Genomic DNA, 19112 nt, shown 5'->3' with positions numbered 1-19112 from the left:
TACTACTATTACTACTACTACTACTACTACAACTACTATTACTACTACTACTACTACTACTACCTACTACTACTACTACTACTACTACTACTACTACTACTACTACTACTACTACTACTACTACTACTACTACTACCTACTACTACTTACTACTACTACTACTACTACTACTACTACTTACTACTACTACTACTACTACTACTACTACTACTACTACTACTACTACACTACTACTACTACCACTACTACTACTACTACTACTACTACTACTACTACCACACTACTACTACTACTACTACTACTACACTACTACTACTACTACTACTACTACTACTACTACTCAACTACTACTTACTACTACTACTACTACTACTACTACTATCTACTACTACTACTACTACCCACTACTACTACTACTACTACTACTACTACTACTACTACTACTACTACTACTACGACATACTACTACTACTACTACTACTACTACTACTACTACTACAATACTACTACTACTACTACTACTACTACTACTACTACTACTACTAACTACCACCTACTACTACTACTACTACTACTACTACTACTACTACTACTACTACTACTATTACTACTACTACTACTACTACTACTACTACTACTACTACTACTACTTCTACTACCAATACTACTACTACTACTTCTTCTATTTGGTTTGATTATATAGAATAAAATATTGATACGATAGCACCACTACTTGGGGGTATAACGATCCATGCACTTTTCGACCGCAATTATAACTTTAACATTATTTACATACACTTTAATATATCAATCAGGTTCAACTAAATAGCAAACATAGACACCAAACCAGGGGAACAAAATACACACTCATTTTTTCTGATTTGTGTGTGGATATTTATTAATACATCTTCAAAACAGTAATTCGGTAAATTAAATTTCTCTTTAATGTGCGTATTTATTACATTTGTTAAGTGTACAGTACTGTAAACTGTACTATTTTTCCGTTGATAACACGTTAAGAGCAGAACACAACCTTATATTTTGTAACAGATTAAGCGTTTCTCAAAATCCCTTAAGAAGCAGAACTTGCTAATGCGTTATCATGGAAATATGTTTGTAATTTACAGTAAAACTGAATTCTACGCAAGCCATCGCTATTAACTTGTCAACAATTGATATGTTTATCTCAATGTTTATTTTAATAGTGTAATTCAATATGTCAATATCAACAAAACACGTGTAAACCCGTTAACAATAATATATGTTATCAGAGCGGCACGAAGTATTTTAACATATGTAGATTTTGTAACTTTCATATATTTAATACAGGCACAACAAATCATATGCAATAACAATAATTGGCGTCTGTTTTACATACGTTACCTTTATTTTGTTATAGCTTTCTCACGGCCGTTAATCACGGGCGCCACCTCTCTTTTTGAGATGCATTAATAAGTGAGCCAATGCTACTTCTGAGGTGATGCTAAGGACCCGATTTTTTTAATTTAAGGAAAATTCTACATGGTAAATTGGTTTTATATGGGTTTTTTTAAAACACATTTCGCATTATGCTAGAAAAATCGGACCATGTAGTGCGATTCTGCGAAGATTAATTTATCCGCAAAATGTACAGAAACATACAATCACAACAAATATGGAAACGTAAGGCTCTTTATAAGTATTGGCATTGTAGATTTTTTAAAAGGTAATCTAACACTTTTTGCGTGCTTTAAGAGTGCATTTCCCCTGCATAAAATTCTAACCACATCAAAAGATTGCTTTCAACATATACTATTTGTTGAATGCACAAAAACATTGCGTTCTTGCAGATATGATAGATATTTTACCATTTTTCCAAAAGAGATGGAACCTTGTTAAGTACCGCTAAGAATCGGAGGCGACGTTATTGCATGATATATGATTTAACTTTCGAATGACAATAATATCATAACTGACTAAGATAAGAAAGATATTGTTCCTTTTTTTTCAAATATTTTTAATTTTATTTTTCAACGTTAATACATGAAAACAAATATAGACATAACAAATACACATTGATGTAATTATTTGAATAAAAAAGTAACAAACTAAATTAAGAAGTCAGCAACCTGAATACAACAGATTGTAGACATATACCAAATATGTAATACTCACCCCATGACTCAAATCTCAACATTCTCAAAATAGTTCTTCTAAAAAAAATTTGTTTAAACAGTAAGATTAATTCACAAAATATTTCAAAGATGTTAATTCAGCTTGAAATGATTAGTGTTTTCCCTAATCCAAATGCCTTATTCACAAAAACGCAAAGTTCAAAGAACCTTAATTACGCCACATAAGGTTGTTTGTTCACACAAACAACTGTACAAATAACTAGGTATTTGTTTTAACGTTTATGTAATTATACTAAAATTACTTTCCAGTTTTACGGCAGAAATGTAAATTTCTTAACAATATATGTTTGTCATAATTCTGTAGATGTAAATGGTTCGATTATTTTTGATGATGATTGAGTGAAAAAAACAACAATCAACGTGGAATAGCACACAAAAAGTGTATGGTGGGAACCAAATTTTAGGGTTGGTGTGCTGAGTGTAAACGACTGACTGTGTGTTTCACGCCTTGTGAGGAAACGCCAAGCAAAATTGTACAGTTATATTATAGCGTGTATATATACTTCGTTATATTTATCAAGACTCATGGTTGATCTTTATAGCGTCGTTTAGTATCTAGAACGTATTTCCATCTAACTCATATTTCTCAAACGTATAATCTCCTTCAATGGCCGATAACCTACCCATTTCAGAGTGTGCATGATCGCCCGCGAAGACGTCATTATGTGGTGTCTTATACCTAGTACTTGTGTCAATGCGTTTAATACACGTGTTTCTTCCAGAGGTGCTTCGTTAAAATTACGACCACTGTCACTTTTTATAACAGCTGTATCGTTCCGTGAAGCCAGGAGTAACCTTGTCCTCTTCCATCCTTTAAACACTCCCATCTGTAAAAATTAAACGGTTATGAATATCAGTGACACAATATATGAGTTTCAGAACATTCTATATTAGCGTTCAATGGCAATGCAGCTCGAACATAACGAGCATTTTTAGTGGTTCATGTTTACAGGTTGACTTAGTGCAATTTTCTGTTTGTAAATTTATGAATACAAAAATAAATCAAACCACTAAATGAAGGTAATCAAAGAAGAACACGACCATATTAATTTATAAATGTGCGCCTGTGTGTTGCCTTCATTCGACGATCATTTATTTCCAATTTATGCATATGCACATAAGCTACACACAAGTAAAGAATTAACATTTGATAAACTAATAGTTTCAAATTTTAATTACGAAATCAAACTGGTTTTATTGAATGCATGTTGGCTGCTTTTGTTGATAATCATGTGTATACATGTATTGCTTATCATATGTGAAGTAGTTCACGATTACCAGAGGCTTGTTGTAGCTATAACAAGGAGTGAACCAATAATAGATCATGAACAGATACAAATGGTCATGCAATTTATTTTAACGGTGAAGACAAACATTTAAATCCAGCCAGTATTTATAAGAAAACGTATTGTTTCTTATTAAATGTATGTAAAACCGTACGCGACTTACAAATGTAAGTCCTGGAAAGTCCAATAAATGTGTCGCTTTGACATACCTTAAAATGTGCATCGGTGCCACCTCCTGTTCTTACTTCCACCTCCTTGGCATTTGCACTTTCTCTTTTGAAAGAATGCACAATTATCTATGAGATCGCCGAGATGCCAGTGTGTGTGCGTGTGTGCGCGTGTGTGCGCGTGTGTGCGCGCATGTGCGTAGTGTGTATGCATGAAACAACATGTACTTGTTCGAAGCAATTTAATTTAATTAATGTGGTGGAAATTTTCTCGTCACACACGCAAAATACATCGATTTGCTTTACAATTTTCCACAATGCAACAAATTATAAAGGTCCTCACGTGTGAAAAAGGGTTGTGATGGTATGTTTCTGTACATTTGTGGATTCATTAATCTTCGATGAATCGCACTAAAGTGCTCGTTTTTTAAATATTGCGAAATATGTTGAAAAGAAACCCATATTCAACCCACTAACTCTGTAGAATTATCCGTGAATTTTAAAAACATCCGGTCAAAGCGCCATCTCTGAAGTAGAATCGGCTTATTTATAAATGCATCTAAAACGAGGTAGTGCCTGTGATTAACGGTTGTGTTTATTGCAAGTTCTAAGGAAGAATAGGCAAGAGTTTGTGCAATTTGCCAGGAAATAAAATGATTCGTCATATACCAATAATGACATGTCTGCCTATCTGTGCAGAGAAATTATTTATAAATGTGGTAATAAAATGTATAATACAGTCAAATTACCATTACCGGATCAGTAGCTCAATAAAGTTGTTCTGGTGAAAAGCAATGCATATTTTGAGACTTGTTTTACACAGGTTTGATTGAATATTACCTTTGCTTATTGTTTCAGCGAATAGTCTTATTTTAAAGCGCATGCAAAATGTATTTGTGATACCTTTTTTTCGCCTCAGAATTCACGCATTAACGGATCCGTTGTAGCCATAACGGATCACGTGATCGAAACCATTCAGAAGGGCATCTAACACGCTATTTGAACTGTTGAAACATGAACTGTGCTGTTTACAATGGCCAAGTAACATTGCAAGTTATAAATTATATTCATTTTTTGTTATTAATTGTTTTCTATATGTTTTATTGTATGTACACTTTACGCAACAGGCCTTGAAGATGTTGTGTGCAAAAAAATCATCTAAAAATGTCAACTATTTATCGCAATACGCAGTCTTGAACATCAAAGTGATCCCCTATGGGTATGATCCGGTAATGGTAACTTGACTGTATGTCTGCCTGTGTGCACACCGTTCCGTTGTAATTAAGTTTCTATTTTATAACAATAATGTGTCCTATTTGTGGAATTTATTGGTTGTAGAAAGCATGAAGAAGTTTTTCAGCAAACATCAACCAGGTATGTTATCCCCACTGCATATTCAAGCTAAGATGAGCTTTCGCTACGTACAAGCCCACTTATCAAAATAACTTTACAAATGTAAACACATGCATATCGAATACACATGGTTATTATATTGTTGTTCATTATCGATCATTCTACAATTGATTCCAATTAGATTTAAATGACAAATTAGCAAATATAAATATACAGATTGAATCTTCTTTTGTTTGTGCTGGGCATACAACCACGTGACTGTTGTTGTAATTATTACCCGTAATTATTTGATTAATGCACTTGTGAAATAATTGACTTAAGTATAAACGCACGATCGGTAAAATTATATAAATCTGATTTACATGTACATGTAAACTGGCCAATCGCGATAGTAACGTGTCTGGCAAGAACGCTAGTTTTCACGTATAACAGATGCATTCAGAAAAAAACCTTTGATGACAAAGTATGTGAAACGTTTTAAAACGCCTATATGTGTACGTGAATTAAAGCACGTGTTTTCAAGTAAATTTTTGAGATAATAAAATTATGCGTTAAGTATTTTTTAATATAAGAAATGTTTTCGATTTATGTTGGTAAATCGTTAAATCGTTAAATGAGGTTTAAGTTCAGATCTAAAAATCTGACGACAGGAAATGTCATCGCAAGAACTTAAGATCGATAGCGGCAAAGGTGTTTACCGACTTATAGCTAGATTAATGATTTTTTTTTCCATTAATATTGCAATCATGAACCGACCATCTTTTTCCATTTATTTTTATTTTTTATTACATATTGATTATCTAAACTCTGTTTTATGAAAGCGCGTCACAGTTGTTTTCAGCGACGTCATTTATTGAAACAATTCAATTGACCATATTGAATTAGTATGAAGTTCAATTAAATTTGGTTATATTTGCCCTTCATATTTAATAGTAAAACATTCGTTGGAAACAGTACGAATGAAATCACTTAAGGCTTGCAAATTTAGTGCCCCTCCCCTGGCCGGGGCCCAATCTCGAGTAGCCGTATAGTGCCTCCCACCTGGCCGGGACCAAATCTCAAGTAGCCGTATAGTGCCCCTACCCTAGCCGGGACCCAATCTCGAGTAGCTTTATCGTGCCCCCCACCTGGCCGGGACCAAATCTCGAGTAGCCGTATAGTGCCCCTCCCCTAGCCGGGACCCGATCTCGAGTAGCCTTATAGTGCCCCCCCACCTGGCCGAGATCCAACTTAAAGTAGCCGTATAGTGCCCCTCCCCTAGCCGGGACCCAATCTCGAGTAGCCGTATAGTGCCCCCAACCTGGCCGGGACCCAAGTTCGAGTAGCCGTATAGTTCCCCTCCCCAAGCCGGGACCCAATCTCGAGTTGCCGTATAGTGCCCCCCACCTGGCCGGGACCAAATCTCGAGTAGCCGTATAGTGCACCTCCCCTGGTCGGGACCCAATCTCGAGTAGCCGTTTAGTGCCCCTCACCATTACCAGGCATTTGAATTACGGCGCAGAGCCAGTACATAATTAACAACATTATCATTGCATACTGCTGTTTCTAAGAAATGCGTCGTAGTGAGTTAACATTAATTGACGTGATGTGGAAACTGACAATTTTTTGAAAAATAGGCGAAGCGTACATAATTTGATTGTTAAGAAGTTAACAACAAAATAACGACAATTTAGTATAATTTGAATTATATGTATACTCTATGTGTTATTAGCTTGTTGGATTTAAAAAGAAATTATTTGTGAATGTTGAGTCTACCGATAATAATTTATACAAGACACGGTTGTCGCATTACTGAAATTCTGTGTCAGACACATATTCTACAAATGCGCTATTAATGGAGTGACGTTACCTCCGTAATGTTTGTAGTAATGCTGGGTTATCAGACATGGCTTGTCAACAAATGATAATTTTATCTGGATGTTTATTTTATCAATTCATTAAGTATATTTTATGTCTTCTTATCATAACTAGTATTTCTGGAAATATTTATGTATGATCAAATGTTTCCTTCACTTTGTGAAAATTATGGGAAAAACGATAAACGTTCAATTCGAAATGAATTTAAATAATCTGATATATTGCATTTAAAAAAATATATTTTCATACATAACGTGTATAGAAACATTCCTTCAATATTTACCATCATAAAATATATTCATTTCACCCGGTGTGCATCAACTGGGAGCGTTTAGATGTGGAAGAACACTGAGAATACTGAAGTTGAGAGAGCAGTTGGGAACTCTTCGTCCCATTCGTGGTGATCGCTTAGAGCAAAGAACGAGATTTCAAAAAGGAATGCTATACTATTGAAAAGATTAAAACTAATTTGTCGTTAGCAAACAGTATTAACATGAAAACGATACTGTTTAAGTGAAATTAAATATAGTTAAATCTGCTATTTGATACATTCTTATTTAGATTCACTGACTTTGGCTCGTGCTTTATAGTATGTCTTAAATCTTTCTCATGCAAACATTATTAGCCATTAAGGAAACAATTAAAAGTAAACTCCACATGTTCATACACATACAGTTATTTTATAAGATGATGATGTTTTCGATTATTAAAATTTATTAGCATTTATTTTAAGAAAGCATCATGCACAATAACACATAAATGTGGGTGTTTGATTACAGAAATATTTTCGTTTAATGTGCAAGCATTCAGATAAATGTTGAGGATAGGTTTGTTCTAGTCTCTTACTATGAAAAGTAAAGGGCTTCAACAAATCAATATGTTCGAGTAAGTTTGCTGGCTGGCAATTCTTCTTCTTAGAGGAGGCGATGTCCATCCAAATCCTGGACCCGACACCTCCCTTGATATGTCTTCCTCGTCTTTGGGTACATCTTTCTCATCTTCAATAAATGATGCATTTGCAAATACTCTAAAAATTGTTCAATACAACGTTCAGAGCTTCCTCGCCAAGAAATATATTCTGTATGCTGATCTTAACAATTTTGATATCATAGTCTTTACTGAAACTTGGCTCAGCTAAACAGTTAACACTGCCGACTTACTTTTCCCTTCTTATCATAAGCCGTTCAGACGGGATAGAAGAAACGATTCCCATGGAGGTATTCTAGTATACATAGGATCTGACCTCTTTGTCATTGAGCGACCTGACCTACAAATTGACGATCTCGAATGTCTATGGGTCGACATACGTATCAAGGGAAGGCGTCTTTTAACTGGCTCTTTCTACAGACCACCAAACTCTTGTCCTCTTATCTTCTTGAATGCATAAACGATTCGATCTCACTAGCCGTTGACACCGGTATTGAGAACATTGTTATCACAGGTGATTTTAATCTCGACATGAATAAAACACAGTGCAGGATCAAAATAGACTCCCTTCTTTTACTGTATAATCTCACACAGATTATTAAAGAGCCTACTCATTTTACTGAAACCTCGAATTTCATTCTTGACCTTTTTATAATAACATCTTCATTGAAAGTGCTAAAAAGTGGCGTTGGAGAACCTTTTCTTAACCAGCAACTTCGAGTTCATTGTCCAATCTACTGCGTCATAAACTTCAATAGAACAGCTGGGTCTAATTTTAAACGTAAAATATGGCGATATAAAGATGGTGACTACACTATTCTAAGACAACTTGTGCTGAACTTTGATTGGAACAGCTACTGTGATAACATTACTGACATATATACCTCAAATTTCACACGTCAACTTATCAGTTTCTGCGAAACTACAATCCCACACAAAATAGTTACAATAAGAACAGCCGACCCTCCATGGCTACAAAATAATATTCGCAAGGAAATTCGACGCCGTAAACCAGCATACAAAAAAGCCAATCAACCCTGTTGATGCGGCTAATCTTAACTCTGATCTTGCAAAATTTCATTATTGGGCTGATAAGTGGTTGGTTACCGTCAATCCATCCAAAACGGAATCCCTAGTTATATCTAGAAAAATCAACCGCCCAATATATCCCCTTCTTTTTTCAACGACTGCCAAATCACTGAGGTTTCGTCTCACAAGCATCTAGGCTTAACTTTTTCTGATACATGTTCTTGGCATGACCATATTGAATCTATCAAGAAGAAAGCATGGCAAAGACTCAATCTAATGCGAACGTTTAAGTTTACGCTCGATAGAAAGTCCCTTCTATCGATATAAACAACATTTATTAGACCAATTCTTGAATACGCTGATATAGTCTAGGATAACATTAATACACAAGATGAAATAGAACTGGAGAAGATTCAACAACAGGCAGCAAGAATAATCAGCGGGGGAACACGTTAAGCATCTTTACAAAACCTATATAATGAAACTGCTCTCGAACCATTAAAAAATAGGAGAACAAAACATAAACTTACCCACTTCTATAAAATGTATAATTCACTATCACCCACATACTTGTGCACACTTATCCCCTCTAGCGTGGAAGAAAGATCGGCTTATCCTCTTCATAACTCTAACAATATTCGCAGTATTCAATGCAAATCACAACATTTTACACGATCTTTCCTACCATCAACTATAAACTTATGGAACAATCTACCGGAATCGGTAAGAACGGCTCCTTCTCTCTCTGCTTTCAAAGCAAATCTTAGTAAAGATAACAAAATAATTCCCCAGCATTACTACGATGGGGAGCGGACGTCTAATGTTCTACATGCGCGTTTACGAATGCACTGTAGCAGTTTAAATGAACATTTGTATGCAAAAAACATTGTACGAAGTCCATATTGTCAATGGGTGCGATTGAAGATACATATCACTTTTTCTTCAATTTGCCCCATTTATACAGAAAAAACAGTTATCCTCTTTAACAATCCGTCCAGTTTCCAACCCATAACTTTGCAACTACTTCTTTTCGGAGTTAAAGACGGATCATATGAAGTAAACTTATTAATATTCAAACATGTTCAGTCTTTCATCCGAGATAGTCATAGATTCTAACCCAACTCTATCTCAGGAACAAACCATATTCTGCTAACGATGCCCCGTTCCCGCAACTGCTTCTTTTCTTACCGCATTTCTCTTATTCTGAAACTCTACTATTTCACCTCTGTCCCTTTTCTTCTCATTTCATTAGCTCTATGCTATCTACATTACTCTGTTATACTTTTTGTATTATAACTTATACTACTTTTTCACTTCTAAACGGTATGCAATTACCTATCACTGTAACATATTGTTCGTAATTTTGACATGTCTTTAAATAGTTTTTATACGTTCGGTTGTTTAAACCATTACAGCAGCGCTTCTAACTGACAGAAGAGAGACATAGTATAAGCCTCGAGCTTCCTTCTCAATTCTGTCCAATTGTTTTTTACAGCCTTTATGTTAAGCAATACTGTAACTCTACCTGCCTAGCATATTTTTCAAATATAATTTGTATGTTTTTATTGTATTGTATTGCTTATATGTACTTTCAATGAACTAAATAAATAGTGTTCAAACCAGATAAATGTTGCCGCTTTAATTTTATGTCATTTTTACATCGGTTAAACAAAGTTGAAACTGTATAAGCAGCCAGACGAATGAACACGAAAATAATGTCGTGTTTGAAACTATTCGTAACTTACAATGAAAAGGTCAAGGTCGAACGGAACGCATGTAACATACTGAAAATAAGAAACAATACGCTGTACACCTATTTTAATCTTAATGCTGCAGGTTATTTCTTTTTATAATAATGATACGTTTTATGATATATCTGAAAATTTCTGCTCATCTATACTTTTCATATCTGATTAGGAAAAAATAAAAGAATAAAAGATTATATTTTTGTCTGTCACACTTTTCTGGATCCTGCGATAACTTCAAAAGTTCTTCATATTTTTTCACGAAACTTGAAACATGGATAGATGGCAATATGGACATATGCACGTCATTTCATTTTGTTCCTACGTCAAAAATTCTGGTTGCTATGGCAAAAAAAAATTCTGACAATGGTGGAGCCGGTAGGGGACATATATTGCTTGGCAATAGTCTTGTTATACGGTTTTTTTTACCGGAAAATAGTTTGGAAAGCTAAATGAAAACATCAACTCTTAATGACATGTTTTAATACCATTTTAAACAAATACCTAAATGTCTTGATTAGCAGAAATTAATCAAGTTTTTAATATGTACATTCAGTAATTTTATATTAAACATCATAATTATTAAACCATAAACCGATGAATGTTAGTTAGATAAGTGTAATATTTTATGTTATGTTGTATGTTATGTCAGTTTTTATGAGATTGTGATACTGATAGTCTCTTATAATTCTCTAAGAATGGTCTCATTCATACATGCTATGCATCTTTGATTGTAATAATTGTTATGATAAATTGTGGATAAGACTTAAATAAACTAATAAACTAAACTGTTAACCTGTTTGACCTACGGGAGTGTTCAAAGTGAAAAAAAAACGAATGTTAAAAAGCAGCATTAAATGGAACTTAAATAACTACCACTATTTAAGACTAAAACAACATGCCTACTGATCATGTTTTTTGGTACCTTTTTAAAGACGTTTTTAATTCTGAAGTTATTTAAAGCATAATTTGGGATGAGCAGTTACATGGTACCAGTAATAATTGCAGCCTGTGTTATGGATGAGCCAAGTACTTGTAATGTGTTATGCCATTATTAAAATATACACAAACATACAGGGCGTAAATCTCCACATTTTTTTCTGGAACTTTTTTTAACAAGTAGGTATCTCTCAGTAGCACAGTTGTTGAAATTAAGATATTATTATTATACCTAGTAATTAAACGCTTCATTGGATGATTGCTTTGTTTTGAAATATGTTTGGAACATAAAATTTATATTAGCGAATTAATTAGTTTGTGGTCATTTTTATGTCAGATATTATGTACTTCTTCCTCGACTGTTTAATCTTTATCTATAACATTTCCAATCTTTTATAACCTTTTAACAAGTGTGTGGTGTTTAGCTACGGAACTATTTTTATTAAATGAGCTAGAATTGAGATAAATGTAGCCAGTTTTATATTATATCATTTCTGCATTGGTTAAACGTCGTTGAAACTGTTTAAACCGACAGAAAAATGATTACTAAAATAATGTCTTCTTTTTTTTTTCGTCACTTACGACGAACAGGTCATTGTCAAACGAAACGCATGTTAACTAAGAGAGTGTTCAAAGTGACCAAACCGAATGTTAAAAAGCAACATTAAATAGAACTTAAAAAGTAACTACTACTATTAAAACGAGTGGTGTCTTTTAACGTGGTATAATACTAAACAAACAAGGCTTCTGATGATGTTTTTGGTACCTTTTTTCTGATGTTTTGAGTACTGAAGTTATTTAAAGCATAATTTGGGATGAACAGTTACATGGTACTAGTAATATTTGCAGCCCTGTGTTATGGATGCACCAATTACTTGCAATGTCAATATTAAAATATATACAAACTTAAGGTCGTCTATCTCCGCTTTTTTTCCTCAACGTTTTTTTTAAACAAGTATGTACATGTATCTCTCAGTAGCACAGTTGTTGCAATTAAAATGTTATTATTATATACCAGCACAAGTAAGAAAATGTAAGAGGGCTCTATACTTGAATCATGTTTTCCATCTGACCTTTTGTCCAGGATATAGCTCGCAATCTTTCAAATGTATCAATGTGGACATTCATAGGTAAATATATAGAACTTAAAGGAGGTGCAGTGTACAATATCTATAGCTATTGATACTATAATGGCAAGGTTATTGCCAGTTGTTAATGTTAACTCAATTACGACCATCAGTGTTAACCTACTCATACTTTTTCTAGTTCAGAAAGTTTACAAGCGTTAAGTGCTCATGCCAACGATTTAAACTGATAACTGCCCTTTTTAAATGACAATTTATGTATAAATGCCCGTGTGCCAAAGACCTAATCCATCGGACGGAATCGGTCAACATCAGATCCGTCTGATTGAAGTTTTCGAAATCTGGTCCCTGAGACGGATATTGCTTCAGTCATGTTTCTTGTTTGATATTACCCCTTTGTTGCCTGTGCTCATATATTTAGGAAAAAAATGGTTGTGTGACATGCTTCAAAGTATACTAAAATCTGCAAATAAGTCCCCATAAAACAATCAGTTTTAAATTATTCAACATGGCATTAGTGAAGTTAGTGAAACGAATGAAATGTTAAATTGTACAAAATAACTTTAAAATCAATACCACAATTAGGATACGCATGCATAACTGTGTAAAGTTTCAAATGATAATAATGTTCAGCCGGGTGCTGTTCGTTTATTCTCATTCTCTTACAAACAATAGAAAATACGCGTGTTCTTATCATTCAATTAATGTGGTTTTCAATATCAACTATGCAACTTAATGTTCCAAATAATTCGATTCGTAGTCGTGTATCAAACATTTCGTCGTTGCTCCTTTATCATATTTGAACTGATTGTAATGCATACTGTATATAAAACACGAATGTTGACATATTTATAATTTTTAAATTGGAGAATATTCTCGAACAGGCGTAGAGTGCTTGACTGACCACGTGAAGGTCACGCTTTAGTCTGTACGCACGAAACACCCCTGAGCGATTGAAACTGAGTAATTCACAACAATTTAATATTTATTTTTACATCTACATGGATAGCTGTTAACCACATGAGCTGCAAACTGATTAATATAGTATTAAACGTGTCACAGACATTCAACGGTGTATGAGTTCATGACGTACAGTTGTCACAAACAAGGTTAATTAAATGCGTTGGTCACTCGCTGGTACACATTCCAATTTGAATTATATATGTCAATTTCGAAATGCTACAAACTCTAACTAATGCGTTTCGGATGAGAAATAACTAAAGAGTCTGCAGTACTCTGTACGGGTTTGCAAAAATAGTAATTCTCAAAATACTGAAACATCCAATAAACGATGTGCATCAATACTAATTGTAATACAAAGGTAAAGCAAATTTAATATTGAATGAGATTACACAATTGTTTTATACATTAAACAACTTCAGTTGTATTCCGAACTGTGCCAATGTGCACAGTACAATCAGTGGTTAATATAAAAAAATCCGCTGTCATACTCCTTCTCCTCGGGACTGCAGCAAGGTCATGTGATCACGAATCACCGTGCAGATAACTGTCAATGTGGCTGTCCAGGCACCTACAGTGAGGTCATCACATTGCGTCACTTCCTGAATGAACGTAGAGAACAGCGTGAATGCGTCCTGAAAAACGGATAGTGTCATGAATGAAAGATATCAACAATCACATATGAACGTTTGGCTTGTACGGTAAATGTAAAACAAAGTTAATCGCACAGTTTCAAACTCTTTTCATATCTGAAGAAAACAATGTAAGCTAACAATACCTGAAATTCATTTATGGTTATCTGCCGCCGGAAATGGTTTTCTGTCATCTTGTGGATCAGTACCATAAGACATTCCACGTCATCCAGGTTATCCACAAATGATGTAATTCCGTGTTTGAAGTTCAGCATGTGCGCACGCAGCTTGGGTGAGCTGCGTATGGCGTCAAAATCCATACCATCAAATGTCTTGAAATATGCTAGAATGGAGGGGTATGTTTTGACGAGTCTGCGGAAATGAAAAGAAGGAACACTACAATTGTGATCTGATAAAAACAGAGAAGAAAAGCATTACAGAATTTGTTTCATTCAAAACTGCTCCCTTCGGTGATCCCCCTAATAGTTACTTGTACTGTATTTACCTAATGAAGAACTCGACGCCATGTGTCTTCCACTCACAGCTCATTTTCCCCCAGCTCTCCCTCACAGCCTCCTTTTGGCGCCACGTGAGGCCCGACACGGGGTCAGCGGGGTCACTCATTGAGTACGAGATTCTTTCAGAAACAAAATGGTAAAAATACAAAATTAAATAACTACCGATTTGTGTTATTGCTGCGTACAGAATTTTACAACTAGTCATCCTTTTAAAATATACGACTTTTGTGCGTTCGTAAACTATATAGGACAATATTATATCAATCAGTTTCTGATTGTGGTTACAACAACCGTGTAAATATAGAAACTAAACACAGCGTATGATTTGAAAAGAACAATTACCGATATTTTCAGTAACCCATTAAAGTGCCGTATTTTTCAAAATTAAATCAATGCAATTCAACTACAGTGTGCGGTTTATATAACATTTAATATTAATTTAACGCAATGGTATTAACATAAAATAAACGAAACCATAATGTAAATAAAAAAATATATACAAAATTAATATTAAAAATAAATAGGTTTAAACTTAATAATTGTTGCAGTACAATTTACAAGGTACATACAATGTATATACAATATATATCCATTTGTATTTATAGACAGGTCTTTACCCTAATGTATTTCCATTACGGCTTGTTTCTACGATGAACTTACATACTTGTGTTATACGTTGTCTATTTATAAATTATTACAACAAGTAGATATCACATTTTTATATACAATATTGCTCATTAAGTTGCAAGTATGGTGCATAATAATCATTTCAAATACATGTTAATAATACCTTAACAAGTTAATAAGTGTATTTAGTATTATTAAATGCGTAAATCTCACCAGTTGCAACTTAAGATATTAAATTTTCACTTAATATACCCTACATAAAAATAGGCAAACCGCAACCCTGACAGTGTAATATATTTTTGGAAAGCGGCAGATTTTTATAAGATATTGGGCTTTACATACTTGTGGTGTCGTTTTTCATTTGGTCATTTAATAAAAAAAAGAATATGTTACCTGTCCTGTCCAAATGATATTGCCTATTTAATACGTTATCTTAAGAGAATAAACGTACATGAAATGTATATCGTTCCGTTGTAACGAAAATTCAAATTTTGAAATTCAATATGCTGCTTCATTTATTTATTTGACACCTTTAAAAGCAGCATGCTGTTTTTAACTGAATGACTTTTCATATTAACTTTATAATGGCGATACCATTATTCAGGCGTATTTGAAAGTTACGCCTTCATTTAATTCAACAGTGAAATTCAAACATAGCATAATTACACACAGCTAGAAAACTATGTCTATACGACTGAAACTTGAAACGCGATGTTTACTTTTCTATGTGCACATATGTATGCAAACACGTAAATATAAAAATATGTCCCAAATGAAAAAAAAGGGAGCTAAATATATATAACCCCAAATTGTGGTAGAGGAGTGAATCGATGTAGTGCTCGTTGACCGAATGGCATGGGTTTGAGTAAACCTTATATTGTTTTAAGTGAAACTGTTCAGACTGTTTTTTTTACAAGTATTACAAATACTTCAAGAATGACTTTACAATTAATTTAACTCCTTAATTTTAATTTTATATCTTTTTATTCGTTTATCCCCTTTATTTAAATATATATCTGCAGTAAAAATTACAAAATAACAGAATCTGATTAACTCTCAATTCAAGTAGTATCAGAATACAAACGACTGGCTTTATGTTGCAAAATTTATAAATAATTTGAAACACAAAAATTGTAACATTTCAAGTACAAATAAATTTCGAATATTAACAAAATAAGTTAGCCCAATTAACGTCACGAACAAGACAGAAGCCACTAAGTGAATTCGTAAATTTAAGTTACAGACGAATTGTGGCTGCATGAATATATACTTATGTCTTCAGATATCCATATCAATAATTCACGACATGTGTTATCTTTATTAACAATCGACTACGTATTTTAATGGAATATTCATGATGTCAAAGCTTTATCTTGTTTTGTCCTTATTGTTATAAGCAGATGATAAAGTTTTGCTCATTGGAAGTATTGTTGTGTCTTAATCGCGATAATTTGACTTGACATCTGTGTGGAGTCGGTGGCTTTTAGCGGTAATAGTCACGTATGTTTAAGATGCGTTAAAAATCAATACATTGATACTTTGGTTTTGAATTGATGTTTTGTTTACAAAATTCATCAGACTGATTGCGAGCTAAAGTTTTGTGTATCAAAATATCAGTTGTATTCAGGTTTTATTATTTATTGAAATTGTATCCATTAAAGATGCCACTACCTCCGCCTGACACAAATTTGATTTAAGTAATACAGAGCACAATAAAACAAGTTTAATTACAAACCAACACTTTACGTCGACCTAAAATAAAATCCAACATTTTTTACAGCAAGTAAACATCGAACATTTAAAAACTAAAACGAAAATAACACAAAACACAATAAACAAAAGCTTGGCTGTAAGCGAATAAATAAAAGAATGGCGGTCGTAACTCAACAAAAGATACACAGTAAAGGTAATTGTTAATTTGTTATCAATAAGCAGTAAGACCGGATAATTACATACGAAGCCTAACATACATATGCAAATCTATGTAAGTAAATGTATTATTAATTATGCGTTTATATCATAAACATAATATGGCCGCTTATGTTAGACATGTTAGCGATCATCAATTACTTTCGTTTTTAAAGAAAGTACTTTTTCAGTTTTGACATTGAAAAGCGAATTTATGTTAGAATTATCTAAAACTAAGCAAGTAGATTTGATTCATTGTTTTAACCTTACTAGTAGGTACATTGATGACATACTTAATTTAGATAATCCATTTTTTGAACAATATATTCACAAAATCTACCCAAAAGAACTAGTCTTAAATAGATCGTGTATATCCAATACAGACGCTGCGTATTTAGACTTACATTTAACTATTAATTATAATTTTATCAATACTAGTTTATACGAACTTTAACTTTTAAATTGAGAATTTTCCGTTCCTAGATGGCAACTTTCCTAAAGGACCTTCCTATGGTATTTATTTTTCGCAGTTGGTACGTTGTGCCAGAGCATGTTCATGTATTAAAGATTTTAATGATCGTATTCTAATATTACCAAAAAAAATGCTTAAAACAAGGCTTTTTGTATCATAACCTTAGAAGTAAATTGGCTAAATTTTACTCTAAGTATGGTGATTTAATTTCAAAATATAATGTTTCTTTAAAATGGCATTTAAATAATGCAATTTCCCATCCATCATTTTATGGAGATGTTTTGAAGCGTGTCCGCAAATTAAAATATGTTAAACCAAATGTTCTTATTAAACTTTTCAATTTAATTAACCAATCGTGATACATCGGCTATCTCGGATTCCTCCGTAAGATAGGCCTCGTGGCTAACGGTCGCCATATTGCCTTGTATTACTACTTTACTACCCAAAAGGTTGTCAGTATATTGTCATGAGGCTGTATACGATGCGCGTTGAACTAGCGCCAAACTTTTTACCGAAACTTTGATATTAATAGCACTATTAACGTTCATTTGTGTTGCATTTTGACCTATTATCCAAGTGATTTACTTTTCCATTATTATTTAATCACCCTATCATCCAATTTTTAAGATGAAATTACGGTGTTTACAAAACCAACCAAACCGAAAGTGAAACTGGATGCATTACGTTTCGCGATGTAAACATTAAATATTTGTTCAGTTTGAGGAAGCGAATCGATAATAGACGTTGGAATATGTATGCAATACAGACTATCATTGCCGATTGTAGTACTGGCTAAAAAATACCTTTTATGACAGGTCATGTATAGAACGTTAATCAAATAGTGACCATAAATCACTACAAATGTCTGGGTTGTTCATTAATATAATTAATGCACGTTTCTGATCTAATTGCCTGTATCTAGTTGTAATTACCATGATATTGATAAAATTAAAACGTTTTTTTTTTCATAAATTAACATTACATGTTTTATTTTTATCATTTAGGGAATATATAATTGTACCATTATCATCATTAAATATTCTGAAAATGATCTAAATTATCATGATTACTTTAAAGTAGAATGTTTCAAATTTAATCATTATTTTTAATGAATTTGCACATTTGCTTGATTCAAAATAAAATGTATTAATAAGGGTTTCAGTTGTTAGTTTTAACCCATTTTTAGTTCGATTAAATTTAAAGTACTAACTGCGTACATGTATGTGAAATGCTCTTGAGTTCGTTTACTGGGCCTAGAACCAGTACTTGGGTGTCTCTTGGAGATTTCTTAAGAATGCTCCCACACTGGGGATCAAACCAGTGACCTCCAGATCATTAGGTGGACACCACATCCATTACACAACAGGGACCTTTAATTAGTAAATTACTTTAGTATTGCAGCATTATATAATGTAATGTTGCTACATATTTTT

General features: G+C 33.4%; 2 protein-coding genes across 6 annotated transcripts in view; both read right to left on the bottom strand.

Moving 5' to 3' along the window:
* Positions 1–19112, bottom strand: part of LOC127861008 (hemoglobin-3-like) — a 370059-nt gene that overhangs the window by 157948 nt on the left and 192999 nt on the right. The gene's annotated exons all lie outside the window — the stretch shown is intronic.
* Positions 13862–14820, bottom strand: LOC127861094 (hemoglobin-3-like). Its single transcript, XM_052399474.1, has 3 exons — positions 14660–14820; positions 14301–14526; positions 13862–14157 (listed from the first exon to the last, which is right to left on the bottom strand). Exons 1-3 carry the CDS (start codon positions 14776–14778, stop codon positions 14008–14010), a joined length of 495 nt encoding a protein of 164 aa, XP_052255434.1. The 5' UTR covers positions 14779–14820; the 3' UTR covers positions 13862–14007.

Source organism: Dreissena polymorpha, chromosome 1, assembly GCF_020536995.1.
Source record: "Dreissena polymorpha isolate Duluth1 chromosome 1, UMN_Dpol_1.0, whole genome shotgun sequence".
Lineage (NCBI taxonomy): Eukaryota > Metazoa > Mollusca > Bivalvia > Myida > Dreissenidae > Dreissena > Dreissena polymorpha.
Note: the sequence above shows the minus strand (reverse complement) of the source record. Positions and strands in the feature narration are given on the sequence as shown.